The 18,221-nt window shown below is 63.1% G+C and overlaps 1 protein-coding gene across 1 annotated transcript; it reads right to left on the reverse strand.

Annotated features, from left to right (window-relative positions):
• Positions 1–94: 94 nt before the first annotated feature.
• On the reverse strand, positions 95–14,895 carry NID2 (nidogen 2). Its single transcript, XM_082317510.1, has 22 exons — positions 14,701–14,895; positions 13,558–13,866; positions 10,451–10,683; positions 9,764–10,194; positions 8,986–9,135; positions 8,663–8,908; positions 8,154–8,354; positions 7,764–7,982; positions 7,283–7,426; positions 6,787–6,915; positions 6,552–6,695; positions 6,338–6,457; positions 6,006–6,248; positions 5,178–5,414; positions 4,808–5,029; positions 4,486–4,655; positions 3,576–3,705; positions 3,206–3,377; positions 2,398–2,555; positions 1,848–1,971; positions 920–1,032; positions 95–832 (listed from the first exon to the last, which is right to left on the reverse strand). The coding sequence occupies exons 1-22, from the start codon at positions 14,890–14,892 to the stop codon at positions 819–821; spliced, it is 4,101 nt and encodes a 1,366-aa protein (XP_082173636.1). The 5' UTR covers positions 14,893–14,895; the 3' UTR covers positions 95–818.
• Between the last annotated feature and the right edge of the window lie 3,326 nt (positions 14,896–18,221).

An 18,221-nucleotide genomic window follows, 5' to 3' on the forward strand; every position in this document is an offset into this window, starting at 1 on the left:
TTTTGCCGAGGTCCTGCCATGTGAGCAGCTCGCTCCTGCCTGGCTTGCTGCTTCTCCGCCATCTCCCCTACAACTGAAATACTTAAAAACTAAATCCAAAGGGAAACTTAAAACCATTTTATTCAGTTATTGAAATAACCTAGAAAAAGTGAAGTGTTACAACGTAAATGGTATTTCTGAACATCTATTGGTCTATGCGGGGTAGGTCTATGAAGGCACTTCGAAGAACCAACAAGCATGAACAGACCAATTCTAGCATATTCTTCTAATATAAATACTAAAAGACATGCATTGAGGCAGCGGTGAAAATATAGAATTGTCTTCTGGAAAAACTTGAATGCCTTTGCCGTATCACGTAACTGCTCTGCACGCTGTTGGACCACACGCAGTCTCTCTCGTCCGGGCTGTAGATTACTTAGACCCAGCAAGGTACTGCACAAAGCTTCCCCTATGCGCTTATTTTTTGATACAAGGACCCAAAGCTATTAAAAATGAATCCATTCTCCTTCTGATAAAATAAAACATTTGAATAAGAAAGCTACATTTTAAATTTGCTTGCATAAGCAAGAGTTAGAGTAATGGCCTAAGAGTCACAGGACCATTTTTTTGGTAATACATCAATGTTTTTTCACTTTTAAAAAATACAGTAGTAAAGACTTGAGGTATAACTTCAAAAAATACTTGCTAATCTTTTGCAGGAAAGTAGGTTGCTTTGTTGGCCTCAGTTAAGGGGTTCCCTCCCTTAGTTGTATGCAGTAACGGTTTTCTGGGTCGGAAGCTCTTTTGGGTGCAAAGATTGTTGTTTCTCGAAATGGCAGTTACTTTTTCCGCGCTGCGGAGAGAAAGGGGTATCTTTAGCCTGTCAAGCACGTAGCAGCCCGCAGACAGCCCCGAGGGGGTGGGTTTTGTTGGGTTTTACCTCCGGGGCAGTAGGGATAAACCGCAGTTATTCCGTAGAGATGCGATCGCTGCTCTGGAAGATACTCATCGGTAAAGGAGCCGCTTTCTTTATCGATCGCTATCACGCCATCCCTGGTGATAAAAGGGGGAGAAGCGCTTTACTCATCTGTGAAACTTGGAGGGTTTTTTCCCCCCCATCTTGAAGAACGTTTAAGAGGAGAGGCAGCTAAAAGGATTGCTCTGAGCGCCTGCAGAACAAGTGGAAAGAAATTTGCCCCGTAAAATCTACATCCAGCTCGTTCAGTGCATTTCTCTGGTGATGCAGAGTCAGAGTGCCTTCCAAGGGAGATTATCTCCCCGAGAGTCTCCTCCAAGCACGGCAAGCGCTTAAGTGTTTGTTGCTAAGATTTCTGAGATAATCTAAGATTGCTAAAATAATCTGCTAAGATTTGATTGAAGTTTTGAGAGCTTCCAGCAGGAGTGGGAAGAGAGGCGAGTTCCTGATGCCGAGGGCCTTGGGCGGCAGGGGAGAGGGAGCGACTGAGGACCGAATCTTTCCTTTGACTTAATCTAGATTCAGAAACTTGTGCCAAGTTTTTATTTAAAAAAAAAAACCAAACCACCAACCAATGCTATTTCTATCCCTCCCAGGAAGTTGTTTCTAAACAACCGTTCTGCGCCGAGATTTACGAGTGGGTGTTGCTGAACGCGGCAGTGCAGGAGACCCGGGAGAGCGCGGGTGAGATTCCGGGGCTCGGGAGCAGGGAGCAGGCTGGGGACAGCATTTCTTTCCCCGCTCTGGCTCAAAGCCCCTCCAAGCCGCTCGCTAGCACGGCTCTGGCGGGGAGCGGCAGAGCCTGGCTCCCGGCTGCGCAGGGGAGCGGAGCCCTCGGAAGGGCCAGCTCGGCGCTCCCGGCCGCGGGAAGGAGCGGGTTTTCTTTCCTTACCGTCTCCAGTCCGTGTGGTAGAAGTGGTTGGCGTAACTAATGATGCTGAAGGGGTAGTTGAGGTTGTTCTGTATGACGCGCCGGCCCGTGCCGTCGGGGAAGGTGCACTCCAGGTGCTTCGTTCCTTTTCAAACACAAAGACAGTTACCAGGCCACAAAAAAAAAAACCCAAAACCCCAAACATGTTCTTTGTATTCACTAATTTTTGAAACACCTTCTCAGCCCGAGGATGTAGCAGCAACTCGTGCTGCGGGTCCCCCAGCCCCACCACACCAAGGCCTTTGGGGCAGGACCCTGGAAGGGGGTGGAGAGGATCGCAGGTAGCAACGGGCTAAAGATACGTAGCTGGTTTTATCGAGCCTTAGTGTGTTGTAGTCTGATCCGTCCTCGGTGAAATGACATCCTCGGTGAAAGCCGGGGAGACGTGGTGCTTAGGGCCATGGTTTAGTGGTGGGCTTGGCAGTGCTGGGTTAACGGTTGGACTCGATGACCTTCAAGGTCTTTTCCAACCTTAACAATTCTGTGATTCTGTTCTATGCTTCCAAATTACCTGCGTCTGCCCAACAGAGCAGCTTGGAGAAGGGGTCGAACGTCAGGCCGTTGGGCAACCCAATGTCCTTGTTCACCAGGACCCTCCTGTTGGCTCCGTTGACGGTGGACGTTTCGATTTTCGGTGCTTCGCGATTCCAGTCCGTCCAGTAAAGGTTGCTTGGGAAATAATTATATCATGAACAAACAGGGCGCACAACAGTAAGGAGTGGTAGGAGATTATCGGCTTTCTCTTCGTTAACTGGTTCTTGTCAGGAGAGAGGCCTGGTTTTCCCCTTAACAGGGCCTGAAATAAATCTTTATTTGATTTGAAAAAAATCCCTAAAAGAAAAGCAGAACGATGTCAAACATGTTTACGACCCAAACCGTAGCTCCTAGACGAGGGCGAGTCCTAGGAGTAGCACATTTTGTATCGCAACAGCACCCTAGAGGCACAGCTTGTGTTTTCAAACGCCAGGCGTGTTTCAAAGCTTTTAAAAATAATGTACATCCTGACAGTGAAACAGCCAAATCCTGAATTATTAAATAAAAGAGGAGGGGGGGAACAGAGCCAATCCCTCCTACGGGGTGTGCGCTGTAGGAGAGCTGCTCCCAGGGCTGGGCTGGGGCCTTGGCACCACCGCCTGTGCCTGACCCTCCTCGGAGAGGCTCATACCTCGTCCCACCACGAACACCCGGCTGCAGGCAAACAGCCCCTCTCGTTTTTTTTCCCCAAAATACGGCTCCTACTGCAAATCTGGCGAGTGCCGTCCTGCCAGCACCCTGCAAAGCCCTGCGTGCAAATCCCTCCAGAAACGCTGCTTGCTCACCCTCGGACGGGGTCCACTGCGATGGCCCGGGGGTTGACAAGCTCCGTGTCGAAGAGCACCCGCCGCTCCGAGCCGTCCAGCCGGGCTCTCTCGATCTTATCCAGGCCGCTGTCGGTCCAGAACATGGCTCGGCGCAAGTGGTCCACCGCCAGCCCCTCGGGGCTGAGCAGCCCTGCCGGAGGGACGGACACGGTCAGCAGCTGGGGACACGCGGCTCCCGGACCCGTCGCCGTGTCCCAACCCACAGCCGAGGGATGTGAGCGCAGCTGGAGGGCCCCAAGGCAGGACAGCCCGGAGCCGCGATGGGCACAAACTGGCGTGGACCCGCGGATGTGCCTTTGGGCAGGTGTCACCGGTGATGGGAGCACACCTGAGTTGATAACGGTCTCCGGCTCGGCGCCTGGCTCCAAACTCGCCCGGCTTATGGTCCGGCCGGCCACATCGGTCCAATAGATCGTCTTCTCCCGGCAGTCATAGTCGATCCCCACCACGATGGAGCCCTGCCAGGGTTGGAAGAGGGACACAGGGTGAAATCCTGCCTGGGCCCCGGCTCAGTGAGCACCCTTATCCCACCAGCCGGCACTGGGAGCTGCCCAGGGCACTCTGCAAGATGCTGTGATGGGCAACGACGCTCAAATTCCTTTTCCCCAGCAAAACCCAACACCGACGGGCTCCTACCGCGCACCCCCGTCTGAATCCTGCAGCGGCGGGTTTTAGGCCGGCTGTTGCAGGCGCACACCCACGTCCAGATGGGTCCGAAACCCTTTGGCTCAAGGAGAGCCGGCTCCAACAGAGAAGCCAGCCCGAGGAATGACCTTCAGGATGGGGAAAGGGAATACTTGGCAAGGTGTTTCAGTTCCCCGGGGTGCAGGGAGGGTCGTGGCCCGGCTTTCAGCGTTCCTCGGTCTGGCCTGGCTGGAGATGCACGTGGCCATGCTCCAAGAGGAGTCCGAGGAAGGGAAAAGGCGAGTTTTGCAGTACAGACGTGCAGCTGACAGCCCGGGACCGATGGCCGGGGGAGCTGTGCGAGCACCCGTGCTCCTTCCCTTTGCAGGGGGACGGCTGGAGGGAGAGGGGAGAGCCCTCCCCCTCCATCTCAGCACCAAGGCAATGTCCCCACAGACCAACATCAACCTTCAAGAGGTGAACCCCTCAAACCATCACAGCTCAGACAAGAGCGGTCCAGGGAGATGCAAAACACAGAGCCACAGCATCAGCTTGTCCCTAACTCCTCCCTCGGGGGGTCCCGCACCCCGACCCCGGCGCTGGAGATACTGTACATGCAGGGAGAGCAGGGTCTTCGCCGCCTCCTTCTGCAGCCGCGTCCCGTTGAGCGGGAGGTAACCGATTTGCTGTCCCTGAGCGTAGAGCAGAAAGGTCCCCGTGGCCGGTGGGGACACGTCGGGCCGGGGCGAGGGCCGGACGCTGGGCGGTGCGATGCTGGGGAGACCTGGCACAAATGGGGAGGGGGGACAGAGAGAGAGATGGCTCGGGGAGCATCGTCCGCTCGGCTCCGCACCCGAGCAGGAGCGGGGTGCAGCTCCGGGAGCTCGTGCTGTGCGAGATGGCGGGGGGATCACACTTGGGGTGCCGAGCTCTTACACGGCGGGGTGCTGCCGGGCTCCGAGCGCGTCCCGTGGATCTCCCTGCCGCTCTCGTCCACGCACCAGCAGTACCCGCTGTCCCCGTGGCACTGCAGCGGGGTGAAGTCGCCCCCCGCATCGCACTGCGGCACGTACTGGTCGCTGCGGGGGCTGCCCCCGTAGTGCTCCAGCAAGCTCTGCCGCCAGCGCTCGCACATGGTGCGGGGCCGCTCCGTGGGCTCTGGCACGGGGAGGGCGACGGTCACCCCCCGTGATGGACCCCATGTGCAAGCTTGGGGGGGACTCAGAGCTTTGCAAGAGCCCCGGGTCCCCCTCCATGCTAAGTGCAGGGTGCTGCAGGGAGGGGAAGGCATCCCCCAGGCACTGACCTGGGCTCCCGCAGCGAGGCGGCGTGCTGCCCGGCGCCGTCCGCGTGCCGGCGATCTCCTGTCCCGCGGCGTCCACGCACCAGCAGTGCCCGGTGCTGCCGTGGCACTGCAGGGGCCGGTACCGACCCTCCTCGTCGCACTGGGGCACGTGCCTGTCGCCCACGGGCGAGGGTCCTGGTGGCACCTCCCGCGGGTACAGCCGCTCGTGTTCGCAGGGGGTCAGCTGCTGGATGGACTCTGCCGGCAGCAAAGGCCCCCGTCCCGGGCTCAGGGGGTGCCACGCAGCTCCCCTGGACCCGCTTGGCACCCGGGTTTTGCCCTGCTTTGCCCAAGGGCTGCAGGTGCTGGGTGATGCTCTGCTGGCACCCTTTGGCCTCCTCCAGCCCCCTCAGCACCCCATGGCTGTCCCCTCCATTGCAAGATGGCACAGAAGGTGCCCCAGTGGCCACTGCCACTGTAACCCCATGGGCCAGGGTGCCCTAAAGACCCCAGAGCCCCCTGAGGTGCCCAGTCACCCATTTGGCAGCACCCTGCACCCAGCCCATGGCAGAAAAGTCCCCAGTTGGGTGGTCGGGTCCCCTCTGCTTGCCACAGCCCCGCCGTCCCCGCTCTGCTGGTGGCTGGGGCCAAAGTGCTGCAGCCGTGTGGGACAGGCAGGGCTCTGCCTGCTGCAGCCCCCCCGCCCCCATCCTCTGCCACCCAGCACAACCCACACAGCCAGCCACGGCATGCCTGGGTGCCCGCTGAGCCCATCGGGATACCGCCGAGATGCCGAAGGACTCAACCCACCTCCCCTGGCCCCCTCGAGCGCTGTGGGGTGGCACCGACCTGGGCTCCCGCAGCGAGGCGGCGTGCTGCCCGGCGCCGTCCGCGTGCCGGCGATCTCCTGTCCCGCAGCGTCCACGCACCAGCAGTGCCCGGTGCTGCCGTGGCACTGCAGGGGCCGGTACCGACCCTCCTCATCGCACTGGGGCACGTGCCCGTCACCCACGGGCGAGGGTCCTGGTGGCACCTCCCGCGGGTACAGCCGCTCGTGCTGGCAGGGGGTCAGCCGCTGCGTGCTCCCTTCCGCTGCCGGGAGAGCCAAAACAACGGCACGGTGAGGATGGGGGAAGCCACCCCGGGCAGAGCCGGCGCGGGGGCGAGCCGGGCAGCCTTACCGTGCGCACACTGGAAGCCATCGCCCTCGTAGCCAGGCTGGCACCGGCAGGAGAAGGAGCCCGGCGTGTTGTAGCAGGTGGCAGCCGGGTGACAGGGGTTTTCGGCGCACTCGTCCATATCTGTGCATGGGGAGGATGGGGATCAGCCGGGCAGGGCACCCCGGCGTGGTGCCACCCCGGCAGGCACCCTGTGGTCCCTCCCGTGCCCCCGTACCGGAGCAGTCGATGCCATCGCCGGCGTACCCGGGGAGGCACTCGCAGGCGGGGCGGCCCCCGGCGCGGGGCAGGCAGCGCGCCCGGTCCCTCGGCGCACAGGGGTGGCTCCCGTCCTCGCAGGGGTTGGTCACCGGTGCCAGTGCTGTGGGGACAGTGGGGTAAGGGGGTGGCCGGGGCAAGCCCCGTGGGGCACAGAGGTCAGGGGGACCCCTTACCGCGGGGCCGGCACTTACGCACACACGCCTGCCCGTCCTCCGCCGGCCGGTACCCGCTGCGGCACTCGCACCGGTAGCTGCCCGGCACATTCAGGCAGACGGTGAAGGGGCCGCACTGGCTCAGGCCCTCCGCGCACTCGTCCACTTCTAGAGGAAGGGGGAGACACCGGGTGTCGCGGCGGTGGTGGGACAACCCCAGTTTTCGGGGTCCGACTGCTCCTGGCCTGGGGGGGGATGTCCTGCCCCAAGCTGCCCGGCCTGTCTGCCGCTTCCTCTGTCCCCGCGATGCTCCCGGAGCGCTTCTCCCAGACCCCGGCAGCCCCCCAACACCCTGCCTCAGTTTCCCCTCGTGATTCACCCAAATCCTTGCTGCAGCTCCAGGAGCTCTTGAGACCATGGGTGCTATGATGCTGTTGCACCTCCCAGCACCCCAAATGGCAGCGGCCACCATGGTGCCCCATGGGGGATGAGGTGCACCGGCTCCCCCCCGCACCCACCGGCAGCCCCCGCTCACCTCGGCAGCCCCGTCCGTCTCCGCGGTACCCGGCCGCGCACTCACACGTGTACTCCATCCCCGCGCCGGGCTGGCAGTGCGCCGTGGCCTCGCACGCGTGTGTGCTGTCGTGGCACGGGTTCACCGGGGGATTCTCGGCATCGTCTGCGGGCAAGCGGGGAGCGTTAGCAGGGGAAAAGGCCTGGGAGACATGGGGAGCGGGGAATGATCATTCCCACTTATATCTGACGTAGGCATCACTGCTGCGCTGCAGCACCCTTGTCCCATGCAGGGACCTGTGGCCATGCCACCCAGTGCCACCCCACCCATGTTGGGAGTGCTTTGGCTCAAGCTGCTTGGGAAAAAAAAAAAAAACATCTTTTGGCTGTTTTGGGGCAAAGTGAGCATGCTGCAGCTTTGGGAGCCGGCAGGAGACAGCAGCATCCCCCAGTGGGAGCTGGCACCCTGGGGTGGGCACCCCGCGGTGGGTGCTGGAGCTCACCTCGTGCCGAGCCGACGCGGGTGGCGAGGGCGTAGCGCAGGACTTGCTCCTGGCCGTCGTAGAGGGTGAAGGCGCGCACCACGCTCAGCCGCTGCCGGGCGGGCAGGCGGGCGTGCGGGCAGCCGGCGAAGGTGATGTTCTGGCGCAGGCGGTAGGACAAGGTCTGGTTGGCGGTCCCCGCGGCCAGGACGTACTCCCGGTGAGCAGAGGATGTCACGGCTGCCGGACAGCGAGAAAAACCCCATGGGAGGCGGGAGAACCGGCTTCAGCATCGATGTCTCTTGGATGTTGGGAACCGCAGTGGGGACGGGGTGTTTTGGGCTGCTCCGAGCAGGGCACGCAGGGATGGCGTGTGAGAAACCAAACTCAGGGCTGAGCACGGGTTCCTACCTGAGCTGGAGTAGTGGTAGAGCTCCTTGTAGGGAGCGATGTGGACGGTGACGTTCTCCGGGAGAAACGGCACCTGGCCCTGGATGTGCGTCTTAAGGCTTAAGTAATTGTCCGGCCCCAGGCCCTCGGCTGTCTGGGTGACGTGGACCGTCTCCTCCCCGGGGTAGAAGGTCACCTCCAGGCTCTGGGTGAATTCGGCACCTGGGTGGGAAAAGCAGACAGGCGGCATTGGGTTGCAGGGTTTTTAGGGAATACATCCCCAAAGCATCCTTCCCCACCCCTCCGGCACACCCGCGAGGGCTCGCGGCAGGCAGGTGACAGCCAGCTGAAGCTAGGGAGGTGATCGGAGGAGCCACGGGGCTGCCCTGAACCCCCCCCCCCCCCCCCCCCCCCCCCACCTGCCCCAAGCCACTCGTCACCCCGCATCTGAGCCAGGCCACCCCACCGGGAGCCACCTCCCTCGGAGCGACGGGGGCTCGGCGGCACATCCCGGCTCCCCGCTCCCTCACCGGTGATGCTGAAGCCGTTCTCGGAGCCGGGCTCCTCCAGGGCGAAGAGCCAGGCGAAGAGCCCGCCGATGGGCAGGAGGGGCAGGAGGGCGCGGGCAGCAGGCTGGGGCACCCCGCTGATGGCCGTGTAGGCTCGGCCGTCGCTGCCCACGATGTAGGCGTGCAAGTCGACGTCCTGGAAGCGGACGGACGTCCGTCCCACCGTCAGGCTCCCGCTCACCTTCCCGTTGAGGCGATGCACGGCTCCTGGGCAGGGAGACGGGCACCCCTGGCAGCGGCCGCCCAGGCACGGGGTGCCCGTCCCTGCTGCCCGCCCTGCGTACCTTCGGGCAGGCACTGCCGCCCGTTGCCGTAGTAGGTGGCCCGGCAATGGCAGCAGAAGCCGGTGGCGTAGTCGGTACAGAAGGCGTTGGGGGAGCAGCTCCCGTGGTGCTGGGCGCACGTCTCCTTGCTGGCCGCGCTGTAGGTGAACACTGGGGCCAAAGGGAGAGGGTTGGGGACGCGGTGACAAATCCACCCCTCCCGGGGATGGGCACCCTGCCCACAGGTCCCAAAAACACTGCTGGGAGATGGGACAGCCGGCAGCGGCGCTTCCCAAGAAAGCCGCCTGGGATGTGTACGGGAGGCTCAGGGTTTCAAACCCGTTGCCTGATTTCAGGCAGACCTGACAGAGGGCGGGAGATCGAGTTCCTGCGTTTTTTTGGGAGACAGCCGGCCAGGGCCAGGGCTTTGCTCCCCGGGGCACGTGCCACGGTGGCTCCCCAGCCAGCTCGGTGGCGACGGGGGCGGCAGGGCCAGCCCCGGCCCCAAACTGGGACCTGTTCCCCGAGCTTCCCGTCCCCTGAGCTTGCAATGCAGGGCAGAGCAGCAGCAAACCCAGCGGGCAGGGACTTATGGCTCCAGCAGCCCCTTGGCAGCAGGATTTGGCTGGGAGGAGAGGAGCTGGAAGGGCAGCAGTTTTGCAGGAGCGATGCCAGCCCACGCTAGCTCCAGCCCTCGCTGCTCGGGAAGAGATGAGCTTGCAGTGAAGAGGCCTTTTTGAGGGAGTCACCCACCACGAGACGTCCCCGCTCACTCATCGGAGGGGCTGCGGCCACTCACCGTCAGGGTTAAAATGCACATCTTCCTCCACGCCAACGCCGTGATGCCCGGAGCTGTAGGAAGAGGGGTTGGGGGAGTAGCTCTGCTGGGCACCACTGTCCCCATCGGGGTGCAGCCGGCGGCTCCGCTCCTGCCCCGGGGACACGGGCAGCCCCCTGGGGCCGATGCCCAGCAGCGCCGGGGCGCGGGGTGCATGCTCGGGATGCGGTGACGTGGCCTCCGAGCCGTGCTTCGCCGGCAGCTCGGTGGATGCGTGGTCGGCACGGCTGTAGAGCGCGCGGGCGTAATCGGCGGTGCCGGGGGCACGGGGCTCGGGGCTCTGTGGCACGCCGGGGCTGGCTCCCCCACTGCCCCCCGGCTCCACGTGCTCCAGGGGGGCTGCGCTGCCCACGTGGAAGACCCACACGCCGGGCACCCCCGCGTTGCTCTCCCTGCAGGACAGCAGCACACACACATGTCCATCGCAGCCATGGTGGGAAACCCCCCCCAAGAGGTACCCACCCCTCCCAGGACCCCAAACGCAGCTCCCAAAAAGCTCCCGTGCACGTGGGGCTGAGCCCCCCAGACGCAGCCCATCACCCCCAGCTCGTTCCCCTCCTTCTTCCAGCCTTTAAAAGGCTCCGAGGGCTGGGAGAAGGCGACCCTGCTCCCCCTGCCCGCCCCGCACGGCCCCCGGGCACCACGCACCGCTCCAGCTGCCTCAGAGCCTGCTCGCTGCTGGCCAGGCTGTGGAAGAGCCCGTCCCTCTTTGGGTCGTCGCCGTCCCCCCAGCTGAAGCCCACCCTGGCTGGCAGCTCCAGCTGGACGTTGTAGGACTCCTTGGGCCGCGTCCCCAGGAACTGGAGGCCACCATCGGGGTAGAGGAAGATGGCGTAGGTGTCTTCATCATCGTAGGCTATGACCGCTTGGAAGGTGTTGAGCTGCCAAAGGGAGAGTAGGACAGACAGACGTCACAGGAGGACAGGACTCCAGCGGAGGACGGAGACAGGAAAGGGACTGGGGACACACCAGCTGCCTCCACACACACCACAGTGCATGTAAGCACCCCAAAAGAGCCCTCCATCAGCCTGCAGACACCTCCCGGGGAAGAGCAGGAGCAGCAGCTGCTCATGCATGGCCAAACCCCAGCGCAACGCGCTGGGAAGGTGCTCCGCATCCTCCATGGGAGCCCGTGACACAGCCAGGCCGCCCCCTCTCAGCTGCATCACTGCAGGGGTGTCCCTCGGAGCTGTCACACGGGGAGGTGACAGCCCTGTACCATGCCCAGGAGCATCCCTGGCCGTGTAACCCATGCGCCACGTCGGCACGCTGCAGCCCGGGAACCCCTCGCTCCCATCCCCCTCCTCCTGCCCTGCCCCACACCAGCAGCCCCCCTCCATCCCATCAGCACCGGAGGAAAACCTGCGCCCCCCCGCTTCCCCCTGAGAACAATTTTAGCTCGATTTCCTCAGGAAAAAACATGCATGTGCTCCCGCCTTCCCCACACCCATACGTCCCGCTATAGGCACGCTGGCTGCCTGCTGTGCTAGCCCTGCGAGCCCTGGGGCCATGCCAGCCCCGAGTGAGGCTGCGCTGGGGAGCAGGACCGCAGCAATAACCCACAGATGGGCAGGCTGCGGAGCGAGCACAACCCTTACGAGCCACCAGAGAATCCACACGCACATCGCGGTCACCCCGAATGCGGCGAAACCAAGGCTTGCAGCATTTGGGCCAGCCCCCCACCCTGCAGAGGCCCTGGTTTCTGGATAAATAAATGTCAGCACGCAGCAGCAGCCCTTCCCCAGGAGCTGCCGGCAGCAGCAAGAGGGGAACGGTGCCCGAGCGAATGAAAAATGATTAAATTCCCAGTTTCGCCCCCGGAACAGGAGGGGTGGGGGCTCCCCCCATGCAGCCCCCCCAGCCCAGCCCTGCCTGTCCCCAATTTTGGGGCGCAGGGGCCCCGGGGCATCGCAGGGTTTCCCGGCAGCCCCGTGGGATATAAAGAGCCTTGTTGTGCGCATCGCACACTCGGGCATTCAGAGACCCCGTGCAAAGGCGGCCAAAAAGCTTGGGGGGGGGGGGATAAACCCCCCCCGGGGCCAGATTCCTCCCCCACGCAGCCCAGTCGTGGCAGCAGCTGCAGGGCTCATTTTGCCTGGCGGAGGGGGGGACCCGGTGGGTGACACCACTGCGCTGGCACGGTGGGACGCAGGGCAGCCAGCGAGGAGGGGGCAGCTCTCGGCCGGCTGCTCCCGGCAAAGAGCTGCAAAGGGCAAATTCCAGCCCAAAGGGCAATTTTTGCCCCCGCAGAAGCGGGGTCACCTCTCGTCCCCCTCCGCAGCCCTGGAAAGCGTCACTGCAGGGACTGGGAGTGTGTCCCCAAGGAGCTGGAGGGGCTCCCGGCGGGGCAGGACCCCCACGGCAGGGGACCGGGGAGCCTCTGACGCCCCCCACCTTAACCCAGATTTCTGCTTTTGGGCTCAAAAAAGATGAACTTTCCAAAGCGAGGGGTAAAGGCTTCGAGGTAAATCCTGGTTCTGAGCAGCGGGAGGGCGGCGTTTCAATAAATGGCACATTTGGTAAGAAAAAAAAGTAGTGTTTGGGGAGTTTTTTAGCAGTTTTGGCTAAGGGGGAGTTCAGCAAAGCACAGGCACAAGCTGCATTTCAGCGCGTCTTGAATGAAGCTTTCCCTGGAGCTGCTCATTTCCAAGACCGGTTTCATTTTAAAACCTGATCCAACTTCTCCGAGAGGAAAAAAAAACAATTGGGAAGAGAAGAGGAGGCTGCGTTTTTGACGGCTGCGAGGTCGCTGCGAGGCCCCTGATGGCATCTCTTCAGCTGCTTTCCCAAGTTTTAAATTAGAGGAAAAAATGTGGGTTGTTTCCTTCCAAACCTCGGTTTCTTCCCTCGCTTGGCCACTGCTCCCAGCAACCCGCTACCGAAGGGCCCCGGAGCGGGGGGACTGCCGGCGGGGGACGGCTCCCGGTGGCCCGTGGGGACCCGGTGGCTGCTGATGGGCTTTGGGTTCAGCCCACCCTGCCGCGGCGAGAGCCCGTCACCCATCGCACGGCTCTGGGTATTCACCGCGAGAGCTTTCCCCTTGCAGCTCTTCATATTCAGCTCGTTTCAAGAAGCCCGTCCCGCCGGCAGAGCGTCACCGTCACCTCCTCGGCGCGTCATCAGCCTAACGTGACGGCTCCTGCCCCAGCAGCGGGTCCAGCATTTTCGGGGAAAAGCAGCGCTGTAGGTCCACCCATGCAGGAGCCTTATCAGCCCATGGGTGGAGAGCACAGGTCACCTCCCCGACCCGGCGGACCACCTACGAGCTTGTTTTCCAGACACAAAATCAACCCACGGTGGAAACTCCGAAGCCGGTTCCTCGCCGGCAGTGTTAATCAGCGCGCGGGCAGAAGGAAGGACCAGCCCCAAGCCACCGGCAAAAGGTCAGGAGCACGATGGGTGACCTGGGCCACAGCTTCCCCCAGCTGCCCAACTCCACCCTGCAAATCCAGAGCCACCAGCACTGTAAAGCTGTGCCTGAAAAGCAGGGAAAAGCCTGAGCACCTCCAACCATGGAGTTGAAGGCAACCTCTAAACCTCTTCTGCCCATCGGCAAAGGCAACAGACCCACCACCGCCGCAGCTCGGAGCAGGGAGGAGAAGCTCCACGTCTCCCCCGGTGCTGATCCAAGGCTGGACCCACCATCCAGCTGCCCAGAAAGATGAGACTGAGCATTTTGGGTGCTACGCAAGGAAGACTCATCCTCTCACGACACGTAGGATGGGCGTCCAACCTGCGCCCATCATCGGCCTCACCTTCTGGGAGGGTTTGGTGTCCTGCAAGAGCTCCTGATAGGCGCCCACGTCCTCCCAGGTGACGATGAACGCATTGGTGGGCATGAAAGAGCCGGCGGTGCGGGGGAACCCAGCCTGGATGTAACCCGCAGCCTGGTCCAGCACGTCCCAAGAGTCGTCTTGCCGGTAGTAGATGTTCCCTCTGCCACCAGAGGTGTCGAGGTCGGCCAGGAAGGGAGCGATGACGGGGAAGTCTGTGGGGAAATCGTCATCCACGTACTGGGTCTCCCTGGGGAAATCCTGGGTGGAGATGACCCCGTTGGTCCCCACCTGCAGGGAGAGCGGCGTAGGGTGCTCAGGAGCTGCGGAGGTGCCTCCACCACCGGTCCCCCCTCCCCGGTGGAGCAGGGCGCAGGGCTGAGAGCCCGGAGATCGCCGGGCCCCATCCGGCCAAGGAGAAAACAAAGACCTCGGGCTTCTCCGTCCCCCAGGGAGCTGCAGCTCAGGGGCCATCCCAGCTGCAGCCACTGCCGGCGGGGAACAGCTGCAGAGGAGAAAGCCCTCTTGTTCCTCCGCAGCCGGAGACAGCGGGCAGGAGACAGCGGGAGCGGGGCGGAGGGGAAAAGGGATGGGGGAAAGGGATGGAGGGGGGGGAAAGGGATGGAGGGGGGGGGAAAGGGATTGGGGGGGGGGGAAGGGATGGATGGGGGGGGGAAAACGGATGGATGGGGGGAAAGGGATGGGGGGAAAAGGGATGGATGGGAGGAAAGGGATGGATGGGGGCAAGGGATGGATGGGGGGAAAGGGATGGATGGGGGCAAGGGATGGATGGGGGGAAAGGGATGGATGGGGGGAAAGGGATGGATGGGGGGAAAGGGATGGATGGGGGAAGACACATGCAGGGGTGGAGGTAGTAAAGACACACGTGGAGGGGCAGGGGTGGGGAGAGGGAGTGAGGGAGATGGGTGTCAAGGGGAAGGGCTGGGGAGGAGGGGGGCGAGCGGGAGGAGGGATGGAAAGACGGAGGGGTGAACGGACAGAAGGAGGGAGGGATGGAGGGTGGGAAGATGGAGCGGCAGGGAGGGCTGGGAAGCCGGAGGGGCAGAGGGAGGTGATGGGGGGGCAGGAGGCCGGCCGGGGGAGCGGGGGGCCGGCGGGACTCACGTAGAGGCGGCGGGCGGCGCGGCCGTAGAGGCGCAGGGCGCGGGGCAGCGGCAGCCCGGGCGAGCTCTCGTCGTCGCCGGACCGGAGCCGGGCATCGCCGCGGGCCGGACCGTGCGGCAGCAGCCCCCGGCGGGGCAGGGCTGTCCCCACCGCCAGCACCGCCGCCAGCACCGGCACCAGCACCGCCCGCATCCCGCCGGGACCTCCCCTCCACCGCCCGGACCCGACGGGGCGAAGCGGAGGAACGGAGCGGACCCGACGGGACGGCCCGGACCCGCCGGAGGGAACCGGAGCCGGCGGGGCGGGACGGGGCGCGCCGCTGGCGGGGCGGGTCAACGGCGACCGAGCCGCTATTGGATCCCCCGATCCCGGCCCTGACCAATCGGGTCTTACCCCAAAATCCGCCCCGGGTTTCATCCCCCCCCCCCCCCCCGCCCCGCCCCGGGGCTGGGTACCCCGGGGGGGGGAGAGGGGGGATCCCCCCTTCGGGCCCCGCCGCTCCCCGGGGCCCCGCATCCCCCTCCCGCCGCTCCAGCGCCCCCGCAGCCGGGCCCGCAGCCAGCCGGGGTCGGGGCCGGGGCCGCGGCGTGGGCGAGAGGCCCTGGCCGGTTCCCCTGGGATCCCGCTCCCTTGAGCCAGGCAGAAACGTGACTCCTTATCCACAGGGGACCGGGGGGGCTGGGAAAGCTGGAACGGCCACCCGGCCAAAACATGTCGTGCAGCTCAACTGGCAAGTTGTCAGCGAGCGGAACTGGCCACGCCGCAGGCTCCCCGTGCACGCACGATGGCCCAGGCGCGGGGTCACCGCTGTTTATCCTTTCTCAGACCCATCTTCCGCCATCGCCCTCCAGAGAGGGGCCAAAACTTTGAGGACGGGCAGCTGGGGCGGTTTCCTGGCTTTGGTTTGGGGCGTCGGGGTGGGGGGACCCGCAGCCATGGAGGAAAGGACACCCCCAAACGCAGGCAGCCAGACTCAACCGAGTGCTCCTGGGAATCCAGGCTGGGAGCAGCCAAAAGCTCTGCTCCATCTTCTTGGAGCGCTTCCCGCTTCCCTGGCCCCAGGCCGGCGTTGGTATCGCATCTGTCCCAAAACGTATACATGCCCGAGGAATGCCAGATAAGAAGGAGAGAAGTGTCAAACCCCGTAGGCTGGTGAGAGAAAGAAACCAGGGACACATTCATGGCATTCCCAGCAGGAATCCTCACAGGGGAAGCAGCTGGACGCCCTCCGCCCCGTCCCGGTTGCGGTGATGGGGACATGTCACCGCAGCCCCTGTCCCCTCCGTCCTGGGCAGCGTGCGAGCCACCGCAGTGTCCTGGAAAGCAGCTCCCACCCGTGCCGGGGCTGGGGATGAGCTGTCCTGGCGAGCGTGACCGCGGGGGCCGCATCCGGACGGGCTGCCGTCCCCCTCGGCTGCAGGCAGCTGGCCGGCTCCGGCCCTCGGAGGGAGACTCCTTGCCTGGCCACGGAAAACCATTAGGGCTTTGAGCAGGGTTCAGGCCAGCTGGAGATGGTCCACAGCCTTCGAGGAGTTCCCCGTGCCAAAAAAGTGGCTTTTCTTTGAAGCTCAAACACCGCCGGGGCTCTCCGGGGAAATCGGGCCCCGCGAGGGGCCAGCAGCCCCTCTGCCCGGTGGGACCCCGGCCGGGACGTCCCTCCCGCGGGGAAAGCTGGCATTTGGTGGCACTTAGGAGGTGGCGATGGGCAGAGGGGAGAGGAAAGGGGGGAGCACAGCCTTGCTGCCCCGCGGGATGTTCAGGGGCTGTTGAAAATACAAACCTAGCCGTCCCTGGTGGGATGGAAACGTTACAGCTATAAAATGTCCCGCTGCTGCAAGGGAAAGATTCGGGGGGAGTGATTTGCAAGCTGGTGTGCCTGCTGTCCTGAGACATTTCATTAAGACAATTCAGACTTATCTTCTAATATATATTTTTAAGGGGTAAATTAACTTGGGCGTTCAGGGAGGAGCTGCTAACCCCACGAGTTCCCCCCGCCGGGTGCAGCCAGCGCTGCCCTGTGCCCGGGAGAGAGGGGCCCCGCAGGCCCCGAGGACCCTCTGCCGCGTGGAAGGGACAGCTGCCAGGCTTTGTGCACAATCTTTAAGATGCTAAAAAATGCTTTTTTACCACCCTTTCAGCAAAACTGGCACCAGTCAGTAAAAAAAGCAGCAGCTGGGATGAGCTGGAGTCATGCCCTGGCCTTGGAGCAGAGTCCTGCTGGTGTGGGCATCCCTGGGGCTTCGGGAGCAGCTGGGAGCCTCACTGGGGGTGAGGATGGGGACGGGAACGGGGATGGGAATGGGGACAGGAATGAGGATGAGGATGGGGATGGGGACAAGGATGGGGATGGGGTGGGGGATGAGGATGGGGATGGAAATGGGTATAGGGATGGGGATGGGAACAGGGATGGGGATGGGGAGGGGGACAGGGATGGGGACAGGGATGAGCATGAGGATGGGGATGGGGACAAGGATAGGGATGGGAATGGGTATAGGGACGGGGACGGGAACAGGAATGGGGACAGGGGTGGGGATGAGCATGAGAATGGGGATGGGGACAAGGATGGGGATGGGGATGGGGATGGGAATGTGTATAGGGACGGGGATGGGAACAGGAATGGGGACAGGGGTGGGGATGAGCATGAGAATGGGGATGGGGACAAGGATGGGGATGGGAATGGGTATAGGGACATGGATGGGGACAGGGATGGGGACAGGGGTGGGGATGAGGATGAAGATGGGGATAGGGACAAGGATGGGAATGGGTATAGGGACATGGATGGGGACAGGGATGGGGACAGGGGTGGGGATGAGGATGAAGATGGGGATAGGGACAGGGATGGGAATGGGTATAGGGACGTGGATGGAGATGGGGATGGGGACGGGGATGAGGATGGGGACAAGGATGGGGGTGAGGACAGGGACATGGATGGGGATGGGGACAGGCTCTGCTCGCCCACACCATGTGCTGGGAAAGGAGGTGCTCGTGGGGACTGATCCCCGTAATCACTTCCATGTGCCTCAGCAGAGCCTTCGGCTGGGGGGGTTAGCTCTTCTCATAGCTTGGACATAAAAAAAATCAATCGGCCTTTACTTGGCGGTGTTTTGTGCAGAAACAGATGTGCTGAAGTCGGAGGAGGTGGAGGATGCTTTGCGGGACGGGGCTGGGGAGGGATCCAGCCGGACCCAGAAGCCCCCGCCACCACGGACACGTGCTAAACTGGGCAAACCAGGACAAACCGCCGGCTGCCCGGCAAACCCCCCGCCATGCTCTTGCCAGATGTGGCTGCTGGGGTAGGGGCGGCAACCCCCTGCCCCGCTGAAGGCTCCCAGCGAGGAGGAGGAAGGGCAGGCGAATCCCTGGTGCGGAAGCCGTTTCGGGCAGGAAATCCCGGCAGCCTCTTCCCCCAGGCCTGGCAGCGCGGGGAGGATCGCTGAACCGCTGCGGCCGGCGGAGATAAGGCAAGCAGCAGGAAACTGGGGTGGCCGGGAAAGGAAATGTGATTCCCAGTGACCGGAGCG

This window comes from Platalea leucorodia, assembly GCF_965183815.1.
Source record: "Platalea leucorodia genome assembly, chromosome: 7".
Lineage (NCBI taxonomy): Eukaryota > Metazoa > Chordata > Aves > Pelecaniformes > Threskiornithidae > Platalea > Platalea leucorodia.